Below are 20747 nucleotides of genomic sequence, written 5' to 3'. Positions count from 1 at the left end.
TCTGTGGAATTTCAGGTTATAGAGCCTGACTGGACTAAGACATGATACAACTTATTTATTTTATTTAACTCTTCCTGAGACAATGGGCGTTGTAGTTATTTCTGATCATGATATCCTTGTACACATGTATATTTTGCCAAGTTCAATGATAAGAAATGAAACTTCGGAGTCAGAGGGTTTATGTACTTGCAATTGAAATGGGTACTGCCAAATTGCCTTACCAACTCCCATCAGTAGTGTATAGAAAAATACCTAGTTCCTTGTATTCTTGGCAACACTTGTTCTTATCAGACTTTGCATGTACAACATTCAAAATGGGAATAAATAAGGTTTTAAAAGGAAGCTCAACTGCATGCTTTTTTATCTGTTTCTCTTAATATTATACACATTTCTTCATATTATTATAGCTTTTTATAACCATAATGATAGTAAATCACCCTCTTTTGTTCAATCATTTCCACTATCTTTTTAAATCTAATTTTCATATTAATCTTTTTTTTAAAAACTGCATCTTTGCAATATATTTAAAATGACATATTCCACAGACAAATATTTAAGAGAAAACTTCTTTATGTATAATTATTGGCATACAAATTTAAGAACATATTTAAAACAAAGCTAAATATTTATATAAATATAGCCAAGTTGGAAGTGGAAGTCACTCAGTCGTGTCTGACTCTTTGAGATCCCATGTAATTCTCCAGGCCAGAATACTGGAGTGGGTTGCCTTTCCCTTCTCCAGGGGATCTTCCCAACCCAGGGATTGAACCTGGGTCTCCCACATTGCAGGCAGATTCTTTACCAGCTGAACCACAAACGAAGCCCAAGAATACTGGAGTGGGTAGCCTATCCCTTCTTCAGGGGATCTTCCCGACCCAGCAATCGAACCAGGGTCTCCTGCATTGCGGGCGGATTCTTTACCAACTGAGGTATCAGGGAAGCCTGTCCAAATTGGATGCATATCCAAATTTATATCAGTGATCCGGAACACCTGAGTTTTGAGTTGTTTTTCCAGATAGTGTGAAACACTTTTCATCCACTTTGCAAAGGACCCAGGCCATCTAGAAAGAGTAACTTTGTTTCACAGACACTGTTTCCCGAAGATCACATAGCAGTCTTCAATGCAATTGCAATTTATCTTCAGAAGCTTCTTCCAAGTGGAGATCTGTGCATGACGTAAGCAAGGATTCCCATGTACCAAGGCGCTAAGCAGAGGAAACACACCATCGGGAGATGAATGGTAATTCACTTCCACTGTTCGTCATAGAGAGTGTTCTTCTCAGCCATGCTTGTAAATGCTGGCTTGATATCATTTTGCATTGTTTTGTTTCCATCTTTCCCAATCTGCTTTCAGGGTTTTATTCGTGTTCCCCACTTTATCTCCCAGTTTTCCATCTCTTCTGTAAAGAGATCAGTATCTGCCTTTCTGGAGGTCAAAGCTTCGACTCTGGAATCCAGTTCTGCCTGACTTTGGCCTCTTCTTTTCATGCCACCCATTAACATTTCACTGTAAAGCACATCCTCACATACAACAGGAAGCAGGGCCCCTGAGAGGCCAGACATCGTTTTCAGAGGCCTTACAGCATTTGTCAGCGCAGCTGGCAACACATTGCAGAGCATCAGCCAGATCTCCTTCTGATGCCGACCACAGAATATGAATTGGGTCATAGTCTTTCATTTCATCAAAATATTCCCTTTCTTTCTTGCAAATTCTCGGAGGTATTTTAATCTATCAAATTTATTTTCTGGCTGAATATTTCAACAAAGTTATTCATTTCCTTGGATTCCTCGGGGCGACTTTTAACTCCTCTCATTGATAATGCAGCCGCTCTGTCTGCCCCATCCTGCTGAGTAATTTAGGCCCTTGCTTCTTGCGAGAAGAGAGTTCCCAAGCTTGGGCAATAGGAAAAACTTTAAAGTCCTCATTAACTGTTAGAGTTGGATGATCAGCAACTTGGTTCAAAAATTTGTACAATGCCTTCCTGCGTGTCTCAGTGATGTCACCATTAAAGCATTCCACATTCCTTTCACTCTAAACTTTTCTGACAATGGTGGAATAATCAGAGTGGGTTGTTTTTCTTCAAGTTTTTCTTTTAATCAAAGAAAACCTGATAATGTCTCCTAACTTCAGATTCACTGGAGTCAAATTCTCCATGAGATGTCTTAGTAACAATCCTGTAAGTAATAAAAGTTTCAATTGTAGCAACGTGGCTTTCTGGTTCATCAACTGTAATGAAAAGAAGGAGTGTGCCTTAAATTTAATTTCTATTTTATATTGGAATATAGTCTATTTACAGTGTTGTATTAGTTTCCGGTATACAGCAAAGTGGTTCAGTTATACATATAGCCATTCGTTTTCAGTTTATTTCCTCACATAGGTTATTATAGAATATTGAGTAGCGTTCTTTGTGCTATACAGTAGGTCCTTGTTGATTATCTATTTTATATATAGTAGCAAGTATACAGAGAAGGCAATGGCACCCCACTCCAGTACGCTTGCCTGGAAAATCCCATGGACGGAGGAGCCTGGAAGGCTGCAGTTGATGGGGTCGCTGAGGGTTGGACACGACTGAGCGACTTCACTTTCACTTGTCACTTTCCTGCATTGGAGAAGGAAATGGCAACCCACTCCAGTGTTGTTGTCTGGAGAATCCCAGGGGCAGGGGAGCCTGGTGGGCTGCCATCTGTGGGGTCACACAGAGTCGGACACGACTGAAGTCACTTAGCGACAGGAGCAGCAGCAAGTATACGCTAATCCTAAACTCCTAATTTATCCCTCCCTGACTTTTCCCCTTTGGTAATCATAAGTGTGCTTTCAAAGTCTGTGAATCAGTTTCTGGTTTGTGAATAAGTTCATGTGTATTATCCTTTTAGATTGGAAATGTAAGTCGTCTCATATGATATATGCCTCTGTCTGGCTTACTTCACTTAGTATGACAGTCTCTAGGCCCATCCACGGTGCTGCAAAAGGCATTGCTTCACTTCTTTTTATGGCTGAGAGATACTGCGTCGTACACAGGTACTACCTCTTCTTTATCCCTTCATCTGTCGAACATTTAGGTTGCTTGCATGTCTTGGTTATGATAAATGAACCTCAGGGTGCATGTATCTTTTATAATTATGGTTTTCTCCAGACATATGCTCAGGAGTGGGATTGCTGGGCCATATGGTGGTAGCTCTCTTTTAGTTTTTCAAGGAACCTCTATATTGTTCTCCATACTGGTTACACCAGTTTACATGGCCACCTACAGTGTAGGAGGGCTCCTTCTTCCACTGTTTTTTCTATTATAAACAACAGTCTACAAGTTTGTTCTTATAGTATTTTTAACATTTTGAATTAGTTGCTAAGGACATATTGCCAGAAAATAAATTACTGGGTCCAAGTATATGAATATTTTTAAAGCTTTTATTTCCGCATTGCTTTCTACAAGTTTAAAAAGATAATTCATGCTCTTGTCCTGCAAGAGTGTTCCAGTGGACGTTTTATGGTAAAGACATGAGGGGAGCATGATTATGGTATCTTAATTTGTAGATCAGTTGGCCGTGTCTGGGGTGGGAGGAGTGGATGCAGTCAGGGAGGATGAGGGATCAAAACTGACTTGCGGGCGTCTGTGTGGACACGTGGGTGCTACTCAATGGCGCTGGAAACGCAGGAGGAGATGTTATCTGGAATGATGATGTGTTTGAAGCTCTTCTCTGACAGGACCCGCCTTTGTGCTTTTTTCTTCTGCCCCTGCCTACCTGGTTAACTCTACTTATTTGCAGAGATTCACCTGAAATGACGCCTTTTTAAAGAGGATTTCCTGATGTCCCCATCTTCCCACCATGAATTACAGCATCCCTCTGGCTTAGCACTCACAGCATAAACTTGCTATTTCTGACTTAGAAAAACAAAAAACAACCAACCTCTCTCTCTTACTAGACTGCTCTAAACTGCTTGAGCAGATGGACTATTTGTTTCACTTCTGGGCCCCCAGCACCAAGCAGAGTTTGACATTTACTAAATGCTCATGATACTTATTTCCTTTCCTCTCTCTGCTTCTCTCCAGGGGAGAAGTGTTGTAGGACATAACTCTACCATAGAACCTGGAGGTTATTTCAAAGACGTCTTCCCCTTGGCCTTCCTTTAATTCATTAAATTTCTCTTAGTCATTCCAAATTTTAGGAAAGAAATTATTGCCAACTGCTGGGGTGAACCATGGAAATTCTCTAAAAAGATGACATCTGAGCTAAAATTATGTCCTTTTTGATTGTATTCGTAAGCATTTGTGTGCCCTGGGAATATGCTTTCCATTTTGGCCTGTGTCCCTTGAAGGAATGTTCTTGTTGGGCAAGTATAAATCATATTAGCTTTATTGTAAATAGTCTTTGTAAAATATGCTCTCATATTTGGCGCCTTGACAAATGTATGTAGTGACTCCATTACGCTTTCGTGCCCTGTGATCTCAAAAACCAGTTCAGAGTGGCGGAGAGGCAAATTGTGCACATAAATGACTTGCCTTCTTTTAGCACTGAGCCTTCTGGTGGCCCTGAGCAGTTAAGCTCTGAGCCACCCTACTGCCTGTATGATTACCTTGCTTTCACTAAGGAGCAAAATACTTCATCCAAATGTCAGTGGGTCTTTAATTCCATGCAAATGTCATGGGAAGAAGTTTGCCTTCTTGGAAAAAGATCCCACCTTGATAGATTAACTGTCTAGTTTATGATTCTCAGCTAAGCTCAGGTTCCAGTGGGTTTTTAATTTCATTATCACACCTCTTCTGTGCCGTTATAAATTTCTCTTCCAATTTCTGCTCTAATTACTGAGAAATTATTTACTTAAACCATTACAGTTGGCATTGGACACGGAAAACAGATATTGGTTTTTGTTTGCTTTTCTTCCCTGTGAAGAAAGAAATTAAAAAAAAAATGAAAACTTATTTTCCATCTACCCCTTCTTTCTTGATCCAGGAACATTTGAGATTATCATTAATGCTGGGCCATTTCTAACCTAGCCAGCACAATTGTTGAATTTGTGGTTTTCAGCAGATTTTCAGTTTGGCTTTTCATCTTTGACTAATGATTGCTTTTAGGCCTTTGTGGCGTATTCATTTCCCTAACATTTTAAATAAATAGTGAAATGTCATGGAAACCAGAGCTTGTTTCTTTCTCTCTCTATGTGTGTGTCTGTATTGTTTTTCTTCAACAATGATTTCAGCCTCTGTTTAGGAGTGTGAAATATATATATATATTTCATTCTTGGATGCTTTTTATGTACATTTGGCCTGGGCCATTATAATGGGCAGATTGACACAGATACCCAGGAACCTCCCAAGGAGGAGTTAGTGAGATTATGGAGAAAGAACAGTCATTTCACTTACTCATTCACTTGTTTGTACATTTCTTCTGTGTGTTTTACTGAGGTCCTACTACGTGTCAGGAAGTAAGTCATATACTAGGTATGTCTTCGTCACTCATCAAAAAGCCAGATAGGTGTTTGGCTGAAAGGGACAAGGATTAAATGAGTAAGGATGCCAATAAGCATATAGTTATAAGAGGTGCAGACCCACCGTTGCAGATGTAAGTTTCCCAAAGTTCTAATTTCCCCTTGAAAGCTCAAATTTCATCATTTAGTAACAAGCGCTGTCAGTTGCTTTCCTGGAAGTGACAAGCTCAGTGCATTCGTTTTTGGAAAGATGCCTGCCAAACAGGCTCGTGAAACACCTAGTGTAACCCTTGACACCTCCATTCCCCCAGGTGCTGTTTCTTGACAAAATCGTCGCACTTTGTTGGGCAGCGGAGGTGCTGCTTGTGTGCTTCCTCTCGGCCACTTTCTACAGCTTTACCAGGGAGTGTTTCAGTGAAACTGGCCTGTTAAGCATGCCTTGTTTTTATTATTTATTTTAGCTGTGAGTGTGTGATGGACACTGTGACCGCTAGGATAGCTGGGTGCCTTTGCTCCTGCAGAGGCGTCAGTTTCACCCACAGTGAGGGGGCTTCCCAAGTGGCTCAGGGGTAAAGAATCCGCCTGCCATTGCAGGAGATGAGGGAGAAGTGGGTTTGATCCTTGGGTCGGAAAGATCCCCTGGAGTAGGAAAGGGCAACCCACTTCAGTATTCTTACTTGGAAAATTCCATGGACAGAGGGGCCTGGCAGGCTACAGTCCCTGGGGTCACAAAGAGTTGGACGTGACGGAGTGATTGAGCACACACGCACGTGCACAGTGAGAAAGCAAATGTCTCAATATTATTCAAAAAGTAGTTTTGACATCATGGACCTGTGAGGGGAGCACAGACCATGCTTTGAGGACCACAGCTTTAGTCTTTTATTCAACAAACGTTTATTGAACGTTTCCTGTGGACCAGTTCCTGGGAGAGATGCTCTATCCACAACTTCAGGGCATGCTCAGGTCTTCCATATCAAATAGCAACCAAAATTAACTGAGGAGGGCTTAGTCAAGGACTATTTACAAAGGTGTCGCAGGATGAAGGGGAACTGACAAGAAATGATAAAGGCTGCAGGGCTGAGGCTCTTGAGGCAGGAGGGTGGAAGGGAAGAGTGCGGTTCCGCAGACCTGGAGGGGCAGACCTCTAGAAGCTGGGTCGTCAGGGGAGCGATGCAGACCACCTGCCGGGAGTGCTTGGGGAGGTACCGGGGGAGTCTGTATGGACCCCACCTCTCGCCTCCTGCCTCCAGGTCTCTGCTGGCACCTCCTCCTCCAAACCCAACTGGGAGCTGCAGGACAGAAGCGTCTGTGTTGCAGTTCATCTAGGTCAGCCTCTTAGTGCCAAGGGCCAGGTGACGGAAGGGAGAGAATGGGTTCATTTATTTATATATGGTTGCACCGCGAAGCATGAGAGATCTTAGTTCTCTGATCATGGATGGAAACTGCACCCCCTGCATCGGAATCCAGCGCCTTAACCCCTGGACAGCCAGGGAAGTCTTGAGAATGGGTTTAGAAAGGAAAATGCAGATGATTACGAATTTGGCACAGAGCTTCATTTGTATCATTTTGTTCAATCCTGGAAACGCAGTGAAGTGAGCGCTAGCGCAACCCCATATTGCCGACGGACAAATTGAGGCTGGACACGTGGTGGCTGAATGGTGAAGGGTCTGCCTGCTAATACAGGAGATGCAGGCTTGATTCCTGGGTTGGGAAGATCCTCTGGAGAGGAAGATGGCAACTCACTCTAGTATTCTTGCCTGGGAAATCCCATGGACAGAAGAACCTGGTGGGCCACAGTCCATGGGTTTGCAGAAGAGTTGGACATGACTTAGTGACTGATATGGAAAGCAGCAGTTGTGGTAAGGTCTTGAGTGGAACTAGCCCCCGGATCCAGACCCAGACCTGACCCTCTTAGCTCTTCCACCACGTGCCTGGCAAACAGACAGGCGAGAAGACAGCAATGCGGGTTTCCTTCAGGGAGTTATTACATGGAACAGCTGAATAAGTAAAGCAATGTGCTGAAAAGTCCTTGTCCCTTATTTACAAGACTCCACGCTGCCTTCCTGTTCCTCCCAGTGACTATTCTTCTGGCCAAAGACTCCACAGACAGGGCAAGACAGGGCAAGACAGGGCAGGGCTGAGCCCCAAACTCACAAACGTGTCCAGCAAGCTGCTGGGGAGTCCTTGTTAGGTCCCACAAGGAGCCCTCCCAGAAACCAACCCCTCCCCGGCTGTCCCAGAGATTCCTCACCCAGGACACAGGGTGCATCTTGATGAGTTAAATGAAAGCAATAACGTAATCAAAACAGTTTCAAACTGCCCGAGTCCTGGGGGAAAGAAAAAATATTTCAGGAATATTGGACACCTCATAATTCATTCTTTTGCACAGTCATGAAATTTAAAAAAAAACCTAAAATATCTAGGATGTAGACTTCCTAGAGGATTTTCTTGAAACTTAAAAACTCAAGAGTTCTAAACTGGACTGCCTGTTAAAGCTTTGTCAATGCCATTGGAGGGTTTTCATGATTTAGGATTTTTAGATCTGTACCTGCCAAAATTATCTTCTACAGATATTACCACCTATGTGTATAAGGCAAAATGCCACTTCTCTGATTAATGGCCTGAAGCTTTGGGTTATCTGCATGTGCTCATAGGGACTGTTCGATGCATACTTTGCAGTGATCCCGACCCCATAATTTCAGCACCAAGCCTTATTTCAGGGCAATGTCGACAACATATATCCATCAAATTGAAAGTCAGTTCTCTCTCTTTCGAAAGGAAACATCAAGTCTGTGTGCCAGCACATGAGCCAACATACACAGCACCTTCACTAAAAAGTCCGATGAGGCCCAATTAAATCCCTGCTCTCAGGGAGAGGTCACTGCTAAGCTGAGTGACCAGAGCTGTGCTGGAGGGAGTCCAGAGAGCTGCGGTGCCACAGAGAATCTGAGAAGCTGCCTGGAGGAAGTAACATCTAAGCTGAGGGCTGAAAAGTCAGATCGGGGTGAGAGAGAGAGCTGGACTCTAAAGAAAGCTGAGCGCCGAAAAATTGAAGCTTTTGAACTGTGGTGTTGGAGAAGACTCTTGAGAGTCCCTTGGACTGCAAGGAGATCCGACCAATCCATCCTAAAGGAAATCAGTCCTGAATATTCATTGGAAGGACTGACGCTGAAGCTGAAACTCCACTTTGGCCACCTGATGTGAAGAACTGACTCATTGGAAAAGACCCTGATGGCGGGAAAGATTGAAGGCAGGAGGAGAAGGGGACAGCAGAGGATGAGATGGTTGGATGGCATCACTGACGTGATGGACATGAGTCTGAATAAACTCTGGGAGTTGGTGACGGACAGGGAGGCCTGTCGTGCTGCAGTCCATGGGGTCACAGAGAGTGGGACAAGACTGAGCAACTGAACTCAACTGAGGAAAAAGAGAAGGCACAGGGGTGTTCTGGGCAGAGAGACTAGCCTAAAATCAGAGAGCAGAGCAAGCATAGCCCATCCAGGGAAAGATGGAGCACAAAGCTCGTGTCGGGTGATGGTGATGGAAGAGGATCAGGAAGTGGGTGAGGCAGGATCACCAGCAACCTTGCAAACCACTTTAAGGAATTTTCTTTAGCCCAGTGGAAGCCATTCAAGTATTTTAAGAGAGGAAGCAATTGCATATAAAATTTTTAAAAAGTCACTTTGCGGCAGAATGAAGAGATAGACAAAACCAAACCAAACCAACAGCAGGGATTTTTCACTGTCTTCTTTGTAACTTTTAATTTTTACATAATTTCAAAACAGTAATATGTGTCACCTGGGATGAAAACAATAAAGCCATTTTCATTATTCATATTTTAAAAACCTACCTTGGCAAAAGACCTGAACAGATACGTCACCAAAGAACATGGATTGAAAAACAAGCATCTGAAAAGATGCTTGTCTCCTATGTCGTCAAGAAAATGCAAATTAAATAATGAGACACCACTGACTGCCTGCTGGAATGGCCGAAACCCAGAACACTGACATGATCAAATGCTGGCAAGGCTGGAGGACAACAGGGGCTCTCATCCACTGCTGGTGGGAATCCAGAGCGGCACAGCCACTTTCAAAGGCAGTCCAGGTCTTTCCTTCACAACTAAGCATCCTCATAACATATGACCCAGGAATCGTGCTTCTTGGTATTTACTCAAATGAGTTGAAAACTTATGTTCAATACAAAAACACGCACATAGATATTTATCTCAGCTTTATTCATAATTGTCAACACTCGGAAGCAACCAAGATGCCCTTCAGTAGGTAAATGGATAAATTGTGATATATCTAGAAAATGAAATATTATTGAGCTCTAAAAAGAAATGGGCTATTAAACCATGAAAAACTATGGAGGAAACTAAAATGCATATTTCTAAGTAAAAAATGCTCATCTGATAGGGTTACACACAGTATGACTCCAATGATAAGATATTCTGGAAAAGATAAACATTGTTGCTATTTAGTTGCCAACTTGTGTTCGACTCTTTGGGACCCCATGAACAGTAGCACACCAGGCTTCCCTGTCCTTCACTGTCTCCCAGAATTTGCTCAAACTCACGTACATTGAGTTGGTGATGACATCCTCTGTCATCCCCTTCTCCTTCTGCCGTCACTCTTTCCCAGCAACAGTGTCTTCTCTAATGAGTCAGCTCTTCCCATCAGGTGGCCAAAATATTGGAGCTTCAGCTTCAGCATCAGTTCTTCCAATGAATGAATATCCAGGGTTGATTTCATTTCAGATTGACTAGTTTGATCTCCTTGCAGTCCAAGGGACTCTCAAGCAAAGTAAACTCTGTCACTGTTTCCATTTTTGACCCATCTATTTGCCATAAAATGATGGGACTGGATACCATGATCTTACTTTTTTGAATGTTGAGTTTTAGGCCAACTTTTTCACTTCCTCTTTCACCTTCATCAAAAGGCTCTGGAGTTCCTCTTTGTTTTCTGTCATTAAAATGGTTGTTGCTGTTGTTCAGTCACTCAGTTGTGTCCGACTCTGGACTGCAGCACACCAGGCTTCCTTGTCCTCCACCATCTTCTGGAGCTTGCCCAAACTCATGTTCATTGAGTCACTGATGCCATCCAACCATCTCATCCTCTGTCGTCCCCTTCCCCTTCTGACTTCAATCTTTCCCAGTATCAGGGTCTTTTCTAATGAGTCAGTTCTTCGCATCAGGTGGCCAAACTATTGGAGCTTCAGCTTCAGCATCAGTCCTTTTAATGAGTATTCAGTATTGATTTCCTTTAGGATTGATTGGTTTGATCTCCCTGCTGTCCAAGGGACTTTAAGAGTCTTCTCCAACACCACAGTTCAAAAGCATCAGTTCTTTGGTGCTCAGCTTTCTTTATGGTCCACATCTCACATCCATACATGACCACTGGAAAAGCCATAGCTTTGACTGGACGGACCTTTGTTTGCAAAGTAATTCTCTGCTTTTGAACATGCTGTCTAGGTTGGTCATAGCATTTCTTCCAGGGAGCAAATGTCTTTTAATTTCATGGCTGCAGTCACCATCTGCAGTGATTTTGAAGCCCAATAGAATAAAGTTTGCCACTGTTTCTACTGTTTCCCCATCTATTTGCCATGAAGTGATTGGACCCAACCCCATGATCTTAGTTTTTTGAATGTTGAGTTTTAAGCCAACGTTTTCACTCTCCTCTTTCACTTTCCTCAAGAGGCTTTTTAGTTCCTCTTCACTTTCTGCCATAAGGGTGGTGTCATCTGCATATCTGAGGTTACTAATATTTCTCCTGGCAATCTGGATTCCAGCTTGTGTTTATTCATCCCAGCATTTCTCATGATGTACTCTGCATAGAAGTTAAATAAGCAGGGTGACAATATGCAGCCTTGACGTACTCCTTTTCCTATTTGGAACCAGTCTGACGTTCCATGTCCAGTTCTAACTGTTGCTTCCTGACCTACATATAGGTTTCTTAAGAGGCAGGTCAGGTGGTCTGGTATTCCCATCTCTCTCAGAATTTTACAGTTTGTTATTTATGATCCACACAGTCAAAGGCTTCAGTGTAGTTAAAGAAGCAGAAGTAGATGTTTTCCTACTTCTAAGGTAAACCTGCTGCTGCTGCTAAGTCACTTCAGTCGTGTCCGACTCTGTGCGACCCCATAGACGGCAGCCCACCAGGCTCCCCAGTCCCTGGGATGTTCCAGGCAAGAATACTGGAGTGGGTTACCACTTCCTTCTCCAATGCATGAAAGCGGAAAATGAAAGTGAAGTCGCTCAGTCATGTCCGACTCCTAGTGACCCCCTGGACTGCAGCCCACCAGGCTCCTCCATCCATGGGATTTTCCAGGCAACTGTACTGGAGTGGGGTGCCATTGCCTTCCTTTGAGACAGTAAAAAGATGGATTGTTCTCAGGGGTTAGAGGGGAGGGAGGGATGAAGAGGAAGAACATGAAAGAATTATAGGGCAATGCAAGTATTCTGTACGATAGTCTAATGATGGATACGTGTCATTATGCATGTGTCTAAACCCATAGAATGGACACCACCAAGAGTGACCGCAGCATAAACTCTGGGTGATGACGCGCTGTCGACGTAGGTTCATCTCTTGCAGCAGACGCACCACTCCGGGGCAAGGTTTTGATAATGGGGGAGGTCGTGCAGCTGTGGGGTATATGGGAAATGACTGTATTTTTTGCTTCATTTTGCTGTGAAACCAAAACTTCTCTGAAACACGTCTATTAAAAAGAAAAGAGAAAGGAAAAACAAGTGAAAAGCACAGTCCCCACGCGCCGCCCCCCTCTCCCCGACCCTCCCCCTGGAGTTGAGTGGAGAGGAAGGAGGTAAGGCTCGAGGCAGGGAGAGCTCCCCAGACGCCGGGGAGGGAACCGTGCAGGAGGGCTGGGGACTGCGGCTGCACGGAGGCGACGGGCAAGGGGTGGGGGGGATCCGGGAGCACCCGCTAGGCTTGAGGCTTGACTGGCTGGTGGGGCTGGAGCGTCGGGCAGAGGAGGAGATCCTGGAGCACGATGACGCTCTGCCTCCCGGCCACGTGGGGCCATCGATGGAGACGCTGCTCAGAGACCGGCAGTACCAAACAACCAGCTGCCCTCTGTTGTGGACACACCAACACGCAGAGCCAGTCACATTTCATAGAGATGAAGCCGCAAACATGCGGTCCTTTGTGAGTGGCTTTCCAAACTTAGCATAGTATTTTTGAGGTTCAGCCAGATTGCAGCATGCGTCATTCCTTTTAATGGCCATATAGTATTTCCATTGTCTGCGGATACCTTGTATTTTATTTATCCATTCATCGGTTGATGGACATTTGGGTTGTTTCTACTTTTTGACTTTGATGAATAATGCTGCTGTGAAAATCTGTGTACACACTTCTGTGTGAATATATCCTTTCATTTTTCCCATTGCCTGCTTGTATACTAACGCTATATTCAGCATTTTAAGAAATTGCCAGGCTGTTTTCACCAAATGCCCCTAGATCCCCAGTAACATTTTTTTTGGCTTTAAAACATTTTGTTTGACAATAGCATATCAACTCCAACTTTCTTATAGTTATCCTTTACCTTTTGAAAAAGATTATTTTATCACAAATGTGTGGTGCCATAACTAGTATATTATTAAGTTATGCATGTTTTCAGCTTCATTAAAATGATGCCACACTATAAACATTGTCTTCTTGGAGTTTCTCTTTTCACTCATGCTATTTCTAAGACTCATCTATGTTTCTGTGTGTTATTATAATCACATTTTCACTGCTGCGTAATATTCTGCTTTGTGATCCTACCGTAATTTATTCATCCATCCTCCTATCAATGGATATTTGAAATGTTTCCACCTGTTTCCAGTATTTTGCTACTACAAATTTATTGCTACTGTAAACATTCTTATCTTCTCTTTTTCTCAAAGTGACCAGTGACATTCACAACTGGATACTTGTTAGAAATGGAAATTCTGGAGCTGTATCCCAGACTCATTGAATCAGAAACTCTGCAGGTGGGGGCCCAGCAATCTATAGGTTTTTAAAATTTTATTTTTATTTATTTATTTCGGTTTTCGTTGCAGCATGTGGGATATTTTTCAGTGGTAGCACGTGAGATCTAGTTCCCTGACCAGGGATGGAGACCCCTGCATTGGGAGCGTGCAGTCTTAGCCACCAGACCACTAGGGAAGTCCCAATCTGTAGGTTTTAACAGGCCCTCTAGGGGGCTTCTTGATGCCTGATGAAATTTGAGAATCACTGCTTTAGGCTATAAAAAAGAGTGGCATTTCAGGATTCTAGGCAACAGATTGTTTTCGAAAGTGGTTGTTGTATGTAACTCTCCATCATCAGTGCCCATGAGCCCCCATGGATACACACCCTTTCAGCACTTATGGTTGCTGGTACTTTATCCTCCCTGGCTCTGCTCCTGTATCTCAGAAGCACAGCTGTACCCTGCACAGGGGCGGCTCGGCCGTCACCATGGATAAAAGCTTCTCTCTGAAATGTGTGTTTGTTTCACAGGAATACATGCACCATCTGCTCCTCCTGGAACACCGTGCCGAGGAGCAGTTCCTGGAGCACTGGCTGAACCCACACTGCAAACCCCACTGTGACAGGAACCTGGTCCATCCCATCTAAGTGGCTCGGGACCAGCCTCTGGTATGTTCCTTCTCCCAGGCCTTCTGTTTCAGGGAGACAGCAGTGAGCAATGCAGGCAGGACTCGGGGGGCCTTTCAGAACCTGACGCTACAGGAACCAGCAGCTCAGCTAGTTACGGGTTGGAGATTGGGAGGAGCGAGGCGTGAGAGGTGGGTGGGGACTAGGTGGAGAGGATCACGGGGGACACGTAGGGGGGCCTGACTCCTACTGAGTCACCTGGAGATCCCAAATAGGGGAGGTACGAGACCTCGTTTGCCACCCAGAAAGATTCCCTCTGGAATACAAATCTGGAGAAGTGTGGCTTGTTGAGACTTGGGTCTTTCCTGGGGGGAGGGGGGTCAACATCCATGGGCTTGACGGGGGACATCACAAGGGTCACCACTGTCACCAGGATCAGAAACTTATTTTTTTGCTCGATCTGAGTTCCCCAACCAAGGATCACACCCAGGTCCCAGGAGTGAGAGCGCGGAGTCCTAACCACTAGACTCCCTAGGACCGGCGCCTTCTTTACTGCCTCCCCATCTTCCAGCCCGGAACCCTGCCCAGCCAGCCCAGTCTTCCCTCCTCCTTTGGCTCTGCCCTTTCAGTGCCCCTGAGCTCGACGGCTCAGCCTTCTCAGCCCGCCCGCGCCCTGCAACTCTGTTCCTGCAAGGGGCTGCTTGCTGGTTCCCTCGCTGTCCATCCATATCCATCTCCTCGCTCCCTTTCCAATTCTTGCCAGATAACACAGCAAAACCCCTTCAGAGGTGAAGCCTGGTGAGTTTCACTTCTCCGCTGTCACATGAGTGGAGTAAGCAGGACAGAGTGTACAACCTGACACTTGATCAGCTGTGGTTAGCAGCCGTCTTGTTTCCTTGTTGCTCATTTTGTGCCACTGTAAGTGGACACGTGAACATCCCGTTCAGAGGATCGCTCTTTGTAATCTTCAGGGTGCTATTACACAAACCTCTCATCTGGTCCTCTTAACATCCTTGGGTCGTTGCAGGGCATGACTTTTAATCCTGTTTTTTTTTTTTTTTTTTTTTCCTTTTTTAGTTTTGGTTGTGCTGGGTCTTCGCTGCGACGCTCAGGCTTTCTCTAGCTGCAACGATCAGGGTCCACTCTTCGTTCCGGTGGGCGGGCTTCTCATTGCACTGGCTTCTCTTGTTGCGGAGCACAGGCTCTAGGCACACGGGCTTCAGGAGTTGCGGTACTCAGGCTTAGTACTTGGGGCTTCTGAGCTCTAGGGCACAGGTTCCACTGAACCTGTGGCACACGGGCTTAGTGGCTTCGCAGCGTGTGAAATCTTCCCGGGCCGTTTGCTGAACCTGTGTCCCCCGCGTTGGCAGGCAGGTTCTTATCCACTGGACCACCAGGAAAGCCCTTAATCCTGTTTTATAGGGGATTTAACTGAGTGTGATTGAGCTACTAACGCATGCCAGCCCGTGGCTGATATGGCTATCTTCTGAGAGCCCCAGATCCTGCACGCTTTCTGCGGGCTGTACTGCTGGGACCTGTGTGTGCGTTTCAGGGGTAGGTGGGGCATGGTCCTCCTGAACGGTGAGAGGAGCATCTCCGAGGAAAGGAACAGGAGTTCTGTTTTTGAGGTCTAGGGGCTCTGCTAACATCCTGCTTTGGCCCCTCCAGGCTCTGAGCTGCTTCCTTCCTCTGCCAGAACTCATCCCTCCACTGGCACCTAAGACCTTTGTCCTCCGGCGTCAGAAGCGCTTGCTTGCGGGCTCCATAAGCCCTCGGACTCTGGAACCCGGTGGACCTGAGTATGGCACCCTTGTGTTTCTGCTCCGTGATCTTGGGCAAGTCCCCTAGCCTCTCTGAGTCTCTGAGTTGGGGTAGTGATGATGTGTAGAGCTGGGCACGTAGTGACTGACTCTAAGAGCAGGACCCCTTGTCAGCTTTGGTGCAGGCCAGGTGAGAGGAGAGCCTTCCAGATTGGAGAGCCTCAGGGCAGCAGCCTCGCCTCTGGTGGCTGTGGTGGCAGCTCCTGCAAAACACAGGATTCCACGGGTGCCACGCTTCAGAAGACCAGGAAGCAGCTGGGGGGATATAGCACTCTGACTCTGCTTTGGAAAAAAATATTCCTCACTTATCTCTCAGCTTCCTCATTTGCAACATGCCCCTCATATGGCTATTCAGAGCATTAAAAAGTCAGGGCATGGAAATTAGTACTGCCCTGGCACCTGCTAGGAAGTGTTCAGGAAATGACAGTTTGGTAGCTGTTTCCCCTGCCCTCCTCCTCTTCCCCACTTCTTTGTCAACATCATCATGACATTGACATTATTTTCTTAAAATTAAAAAAAAACTTTCAATTTTATATTGGAGTACAGCCAATTAACAATGTTGTGATAGTCTCAGGTGGACAGCAAAGGGTGTCAGCCATACATATATATGTATCCATTCTCCCCCAGACTCCCTTTCCATCCAGGCCACTCAGTAACGTTGAGCAAAGTTCCCTGTGCTATACAATAGGTCCTTGTTGGTTATCCATTTTAAATATAGCAGTGTGTACTGTGGATCTAAACCCCCCCTAACTATTCTTTCCCTACATTTTCCCCCCAGTAACCATAATTTCCTTCTCTAAATTTGTGACTCTATTTCCATTTTGTAAATAAGTTCATTTGTATAATTTCCTTTTAGATTCTTCATATAAGGGATCAGTTCATTTCAGTTCAGTTCAGTCGCTCAGTCGTGTCCGACTCTTTTCGACCCTGTGAATTGCAGCATGCCAGGCCTCCCTGTCCATCACCAACTCCCGGAGTTTACCCAAACTCATGTCCATAGAGTTGGTGATGCCATCCAGCCATCTCATCCTCTGTCCTCCCCTTCTCCTCCTGCCCCTAATCCCTCCCAGCATCAGAGTCTTTTCCAATGAGTCAACTCTTCTCATGAGGTGGCCAAAGTACTGGAGTTTCAGCTTTAGCATCATTCTTTCCAATGAACACCCAGGACTGATTTCCTTTCGGATGGACTGGTTGGATCTCCTTGCAGTCCAAGGGACTCCCAAGAGTCTTCTCCAGCACCACTATTCAAAAGCATCAATTCTTCAGCCCTCAGCTTTCTTCATAGTCCAACTCTCACATCCACACATGACCACAGGAAAAACCATAGCCTTGACTAGATGGACCATTGTTGGCAAAGTAATGTCTCTGCTTTTTAATATGCTATCTAGGTTGGTCATGACTTTTCTTCCAAGGAGGAAGCGTCTTTTAATTTCATGGCTGCAGTCACCATCTGCAGTGATTTTGGAGCCCCCCAAAATAAAGTCAACCACTGTTTCCACTGTTTCCCCATCTATTTCTCATGAAGTGATGGGAACAGATGCCATGATCTTTGTTTTCGGAATGCTGAGCTTTAAGCCAACTGTTTCACTCTCCTCTTTCACTTTCATCAAGAGGCTCTTTAGTTCCTCTTCACTTTCTGCCATATGGGTGGTGTCATCTGCATATCTGAGGTTATTGATATTTCTCCTGGCAATCTTGATTCCAGCTTGTGCTTCATCCAGCCCAGGCTTTCTCATGATGTACTCTGCATATAAGTTAAATAAGCAGGGTGACAATATACAGCCTTGACGTACTCCTTTTCCTATTTGGAACCAGTCTGTTCCAAATAGGACTGAACCATGTCCAGTTCTAACTGTAGCTTCCTGAACTGCATATAGGTTTCTCAAGAGGCAGGTCAGGTAGTCTGGGATTCCCATCTCTTTCAGAATTTTCTACAGTTTATTGTGATTCACACAGTCAAAGGCTTTGGCATAGTCAATAAAGCAGAAATAGATGTTTTCCTGGAACTCTCTTGCTTTTTCGATGATCCAATGGATGCTGGCATTTTGATATCTGGTTCCTCTGCCTTTTCTAAAACCAGCTTACACATCTGGAAGTTCATGGTTCACGTATTGCTGAAGCCTGGCTTGGAGAATTTTGAGTATTACTTTACTAGCGTGTGAGATGAGTTCAACTGTGTGGTAGTTTGAGCATTGTTTGGCATTGCCTTTCTTTGAGATTGGAATGAAAACAAACCTTTTCCAGTCCTCTGGCCACTGCTGAGTTTTCCAAATTTGCTGCCATATTGAGTGCAGCACTTTCACAGCATCATCTTTCAGGATTTGAAAGAGCTCAACTGGAATGCCATCACCTCCACTAGCTTTGTTTGTAGTGATATAAGGGATAGCATATGATATTTCTCCTTCTCTGTCTGACTTACTTCACTTAGTATGACAATCTCTAGGTCCATCCATGTTGCTGAAAATGGCATTATTTCATTCTTTTCAGTGGCTGAGTGATATTCCATTGTATATACGTACCACATTCTTTATCAACACCATCATCATAACATCTTCTTGTTCTTTTCCAGCAGGTGCTTTGATGAGCAAAGGCCCGGATACTATTGAAACACGATGAGGCTCCTTTCATTTCTTTCCCATTTGTGGAGTGGAGATCTCCAGGGCTTGTGAACTGTGGGCACAGCAAGATTATGTTGAGGACTAACGGCACATATTTATGCTGCTTCACTTTACTAACCTGAACAACTCACAACCAGAGCTCTTCCCTCCCTCCCCTTTAATGGTCCCTTCCTACCAGTTTGAAGGGTAAGTAGAAGGAGAATCTTTCCTGGGGCTGGTGGACCTGGGGTCTCCAGAACAGGAGACAGGTTAGTGGGAAAGCCTTGTTCAGCCCAGTGAAACACACCACTCCGGCGGCAGGGGCTTTGGTCATTGCCTTTTTGTCTTCTCTGCTTTTCTGCTGTAATAAATACTGGTGTTAAACCTACTTCCCATTGGTGTCTCTTTTCATTTCCTAGAAGAGAAGCAGAAAATTTGTCTCTTGTGACTCCGGCATCAGAAAATTCACTCTTCTTAGAAGAGTTCGATGGATAAAAACATGAACACCCAGCAGTTTTCCACAAAGGTTGTCTTTTTTGGTAAAGAGATTATTCGTCCAAGACCAGCTGTGGGAATATGGCCATAAGTTAGTACTAGGTCCGCACCCTGGCCTTCTAGCCAAGGGGACGTTTCTTGTGGAAAGTGGGTCACAGCTTCTGTATGTAAGTGCCCCTCACCTGCTCACAACCCCCAGAATCAGAGATTGGACTATCAAAGACCAACAAAAGCAGAAATTGGGAGGGCGACAGAAAGTGGACTGGGTGGTCCTAAGGAGAATGCGGTATCCTCAGAAAGGATGAGGAGAGATGCTCGTCCAGCCTGGGCTACAGAGGTGGGTCTGTGCCGAGGGAGCCCAGAAGGGCTTTTCCAGGAGACAGTTACTGAGCTTCTCAACAATGATACTGTATTTATTTTATACCTACTAAAGTTCTGTCTAGTCAAAGCTATGGTTTTTCCAGTAGTCATGTACAGATGTGAGAGCTGGGCCATAAAGAAGGCTGAGCTCCAAAGAATCGATGCTTTCAAACTGTGGTGCTAGAGAAGACTCTTGAGAGTCCCTTGGACAGCAAGGAGATCCAACTAGTCCATCCTAAAGGAAATCAACCCTGCATATTCATGCTGAAGCTGAAGTTCCAAAATTTGGCCTCCTGATGTGAAGAGTCAACTCATTGGAAAAGACCCTGATGCTGGGAAAGATAGAGGGAAGGAGAAGGGGATGACAGAGGATGAGATGGTTGGAAGACATCATTGACTCAATGGACATGAATTTGAGCAAACTGTGGGAGATAGTGCAGGACAGGGAAGTCTGGTGTGCTGCCGTCCATGGGGTGGCAAAGAGTTGGATATGACCGAGCAACTGAACGACAATGGGCTGGGCATGTGCGTGCTCAGTCATGTTCAGCTCTTTGCCACCCCATGGACTGCAGCCTGCCAGGCTCCTTGGTCCATGGGATTTCCCACGCAAGAGTGGGTTTCCATTTCCTACTCGAGAGGATCTTCCCAACCTATGGATCAAACCCACATCTCTTGTGTCTCCTGCACTGGCAGGTGGATTCTTTACCCACTTTGCCAGCTGGGAAGCCCATGATGGGCTGAACCCTGCACAAAGAATTTTTATATACATTACTTCATCTGATCATCACACTGTAGGCAAAATATATTGCCTGTGTGTCAGTAAACAGTGAATGTTGCCCACCATCAAGCCATCAACCACTGCAGCTACCCCTGACCATGTGTCCTGAAGGCAATTCAGGACAGAGGAAAACAGGATACTGGCCCTCGATACAGAGATGCCTATTTAAGGAATTATTTCAATGTGTCCAGAGTTGCAACTGCCATAGACGGAAAGGTGGCACCCGTGGTAAAGAATCTGCCTACCAATTCAGGAGATGTAAGAGACCAGAGTCTTCCCTGGAAAATCCCATGAACAGAGAAGCCTGGCAGGCTACAGTCCATGGGGGTCTCAAGAGTCAGAGATGACTGAAGCGACTTAGCACGCATAGATAGCACAAATTTGTACGGGGAGGGAGGAGGTAGAGGGGTTCAGGATGGGGAACACGTGTATATCCGTGGTGGATTCATGTTGATGTATGGCAAAACCAATACAATATTGTAAAGTAATTAACCTCCAATTAAATTCATTAATTCATTGACTAATTCATTAATTCATTGAGTAAATTCATTGAGATGTCTGCTTTTTTGTGATTAGCAGTAATTTTTTGATGTTTGCCTACAAGTCTTCTATTTTTTTCTAGCAATACCATGTGGCTTTCAGGGTCTTAGTTCCCCAAGTAGGGACTGAACCCAGGCCACG

The 20747-nt window shown here is 44.9% G+C and overlaps 1 protein-coding gene and 1 pseudogene across 2 annotated transcripts in view; one reads left to right on the top strand and one right to left on the bottom strand.

Moving 5' to 3' along the window:
* Nucleotides 1–18821, top strand: part of C11H17orf67 (chromosome 11 C17orf67 homolog) — a 29302-nt gene extending 10481 nt beyond the window's left edge. Inside the window, exons 3-4 of one of the 2 annotated variants that reach the window (XM_069602538.1) lie at nucleotides 13921–14058; nucleotides 18409–18821. In XM_069602538.1, coding sequence (XP_069458639.1) covers nucleotides 13921–14037 — 117 coding nt within the window. In that variant the 3' untranslated portion in view covers nucleotides 14038–14058; nucleotides 18409–18821. Of the gene's footprint in view, nucleotides 1–13920; nucleotides 14059–18405 lie in introns of both variants that reach the window. The other variant, XM_069602537.1, reaches the window with a different exon arrangement.
* LOC138414778 (sorting nexin-7-like) lies at nucleotides 1119–7694 on the bottom strand (annotated as a pseudogene).
* Nucleotides 18822–20747: the final 1926 nt, after the last annotated feature.

Source organism: Ovis canadensis, chromosome 11 (genome assembly GCF_042477335.2).
Source record: "Ovis canadensis isolate MfBH-ARS-UI-01 breed Bighorn chromosome 11, ARS-UI_OviCan_v2, whole genome shotgun sequence".
Taxonomy (NCBI): domain Eukaryota; kingdom Metazoa; phylum Chordata; class Mammalia; order Artiodactyla; family Bovidae; genus Ovis; species Ovis canadensis.
Note: the sequence above shows the minus strand (reverse complement) of the source record. Positions and strands in the feature narration are given on the sequence as shown.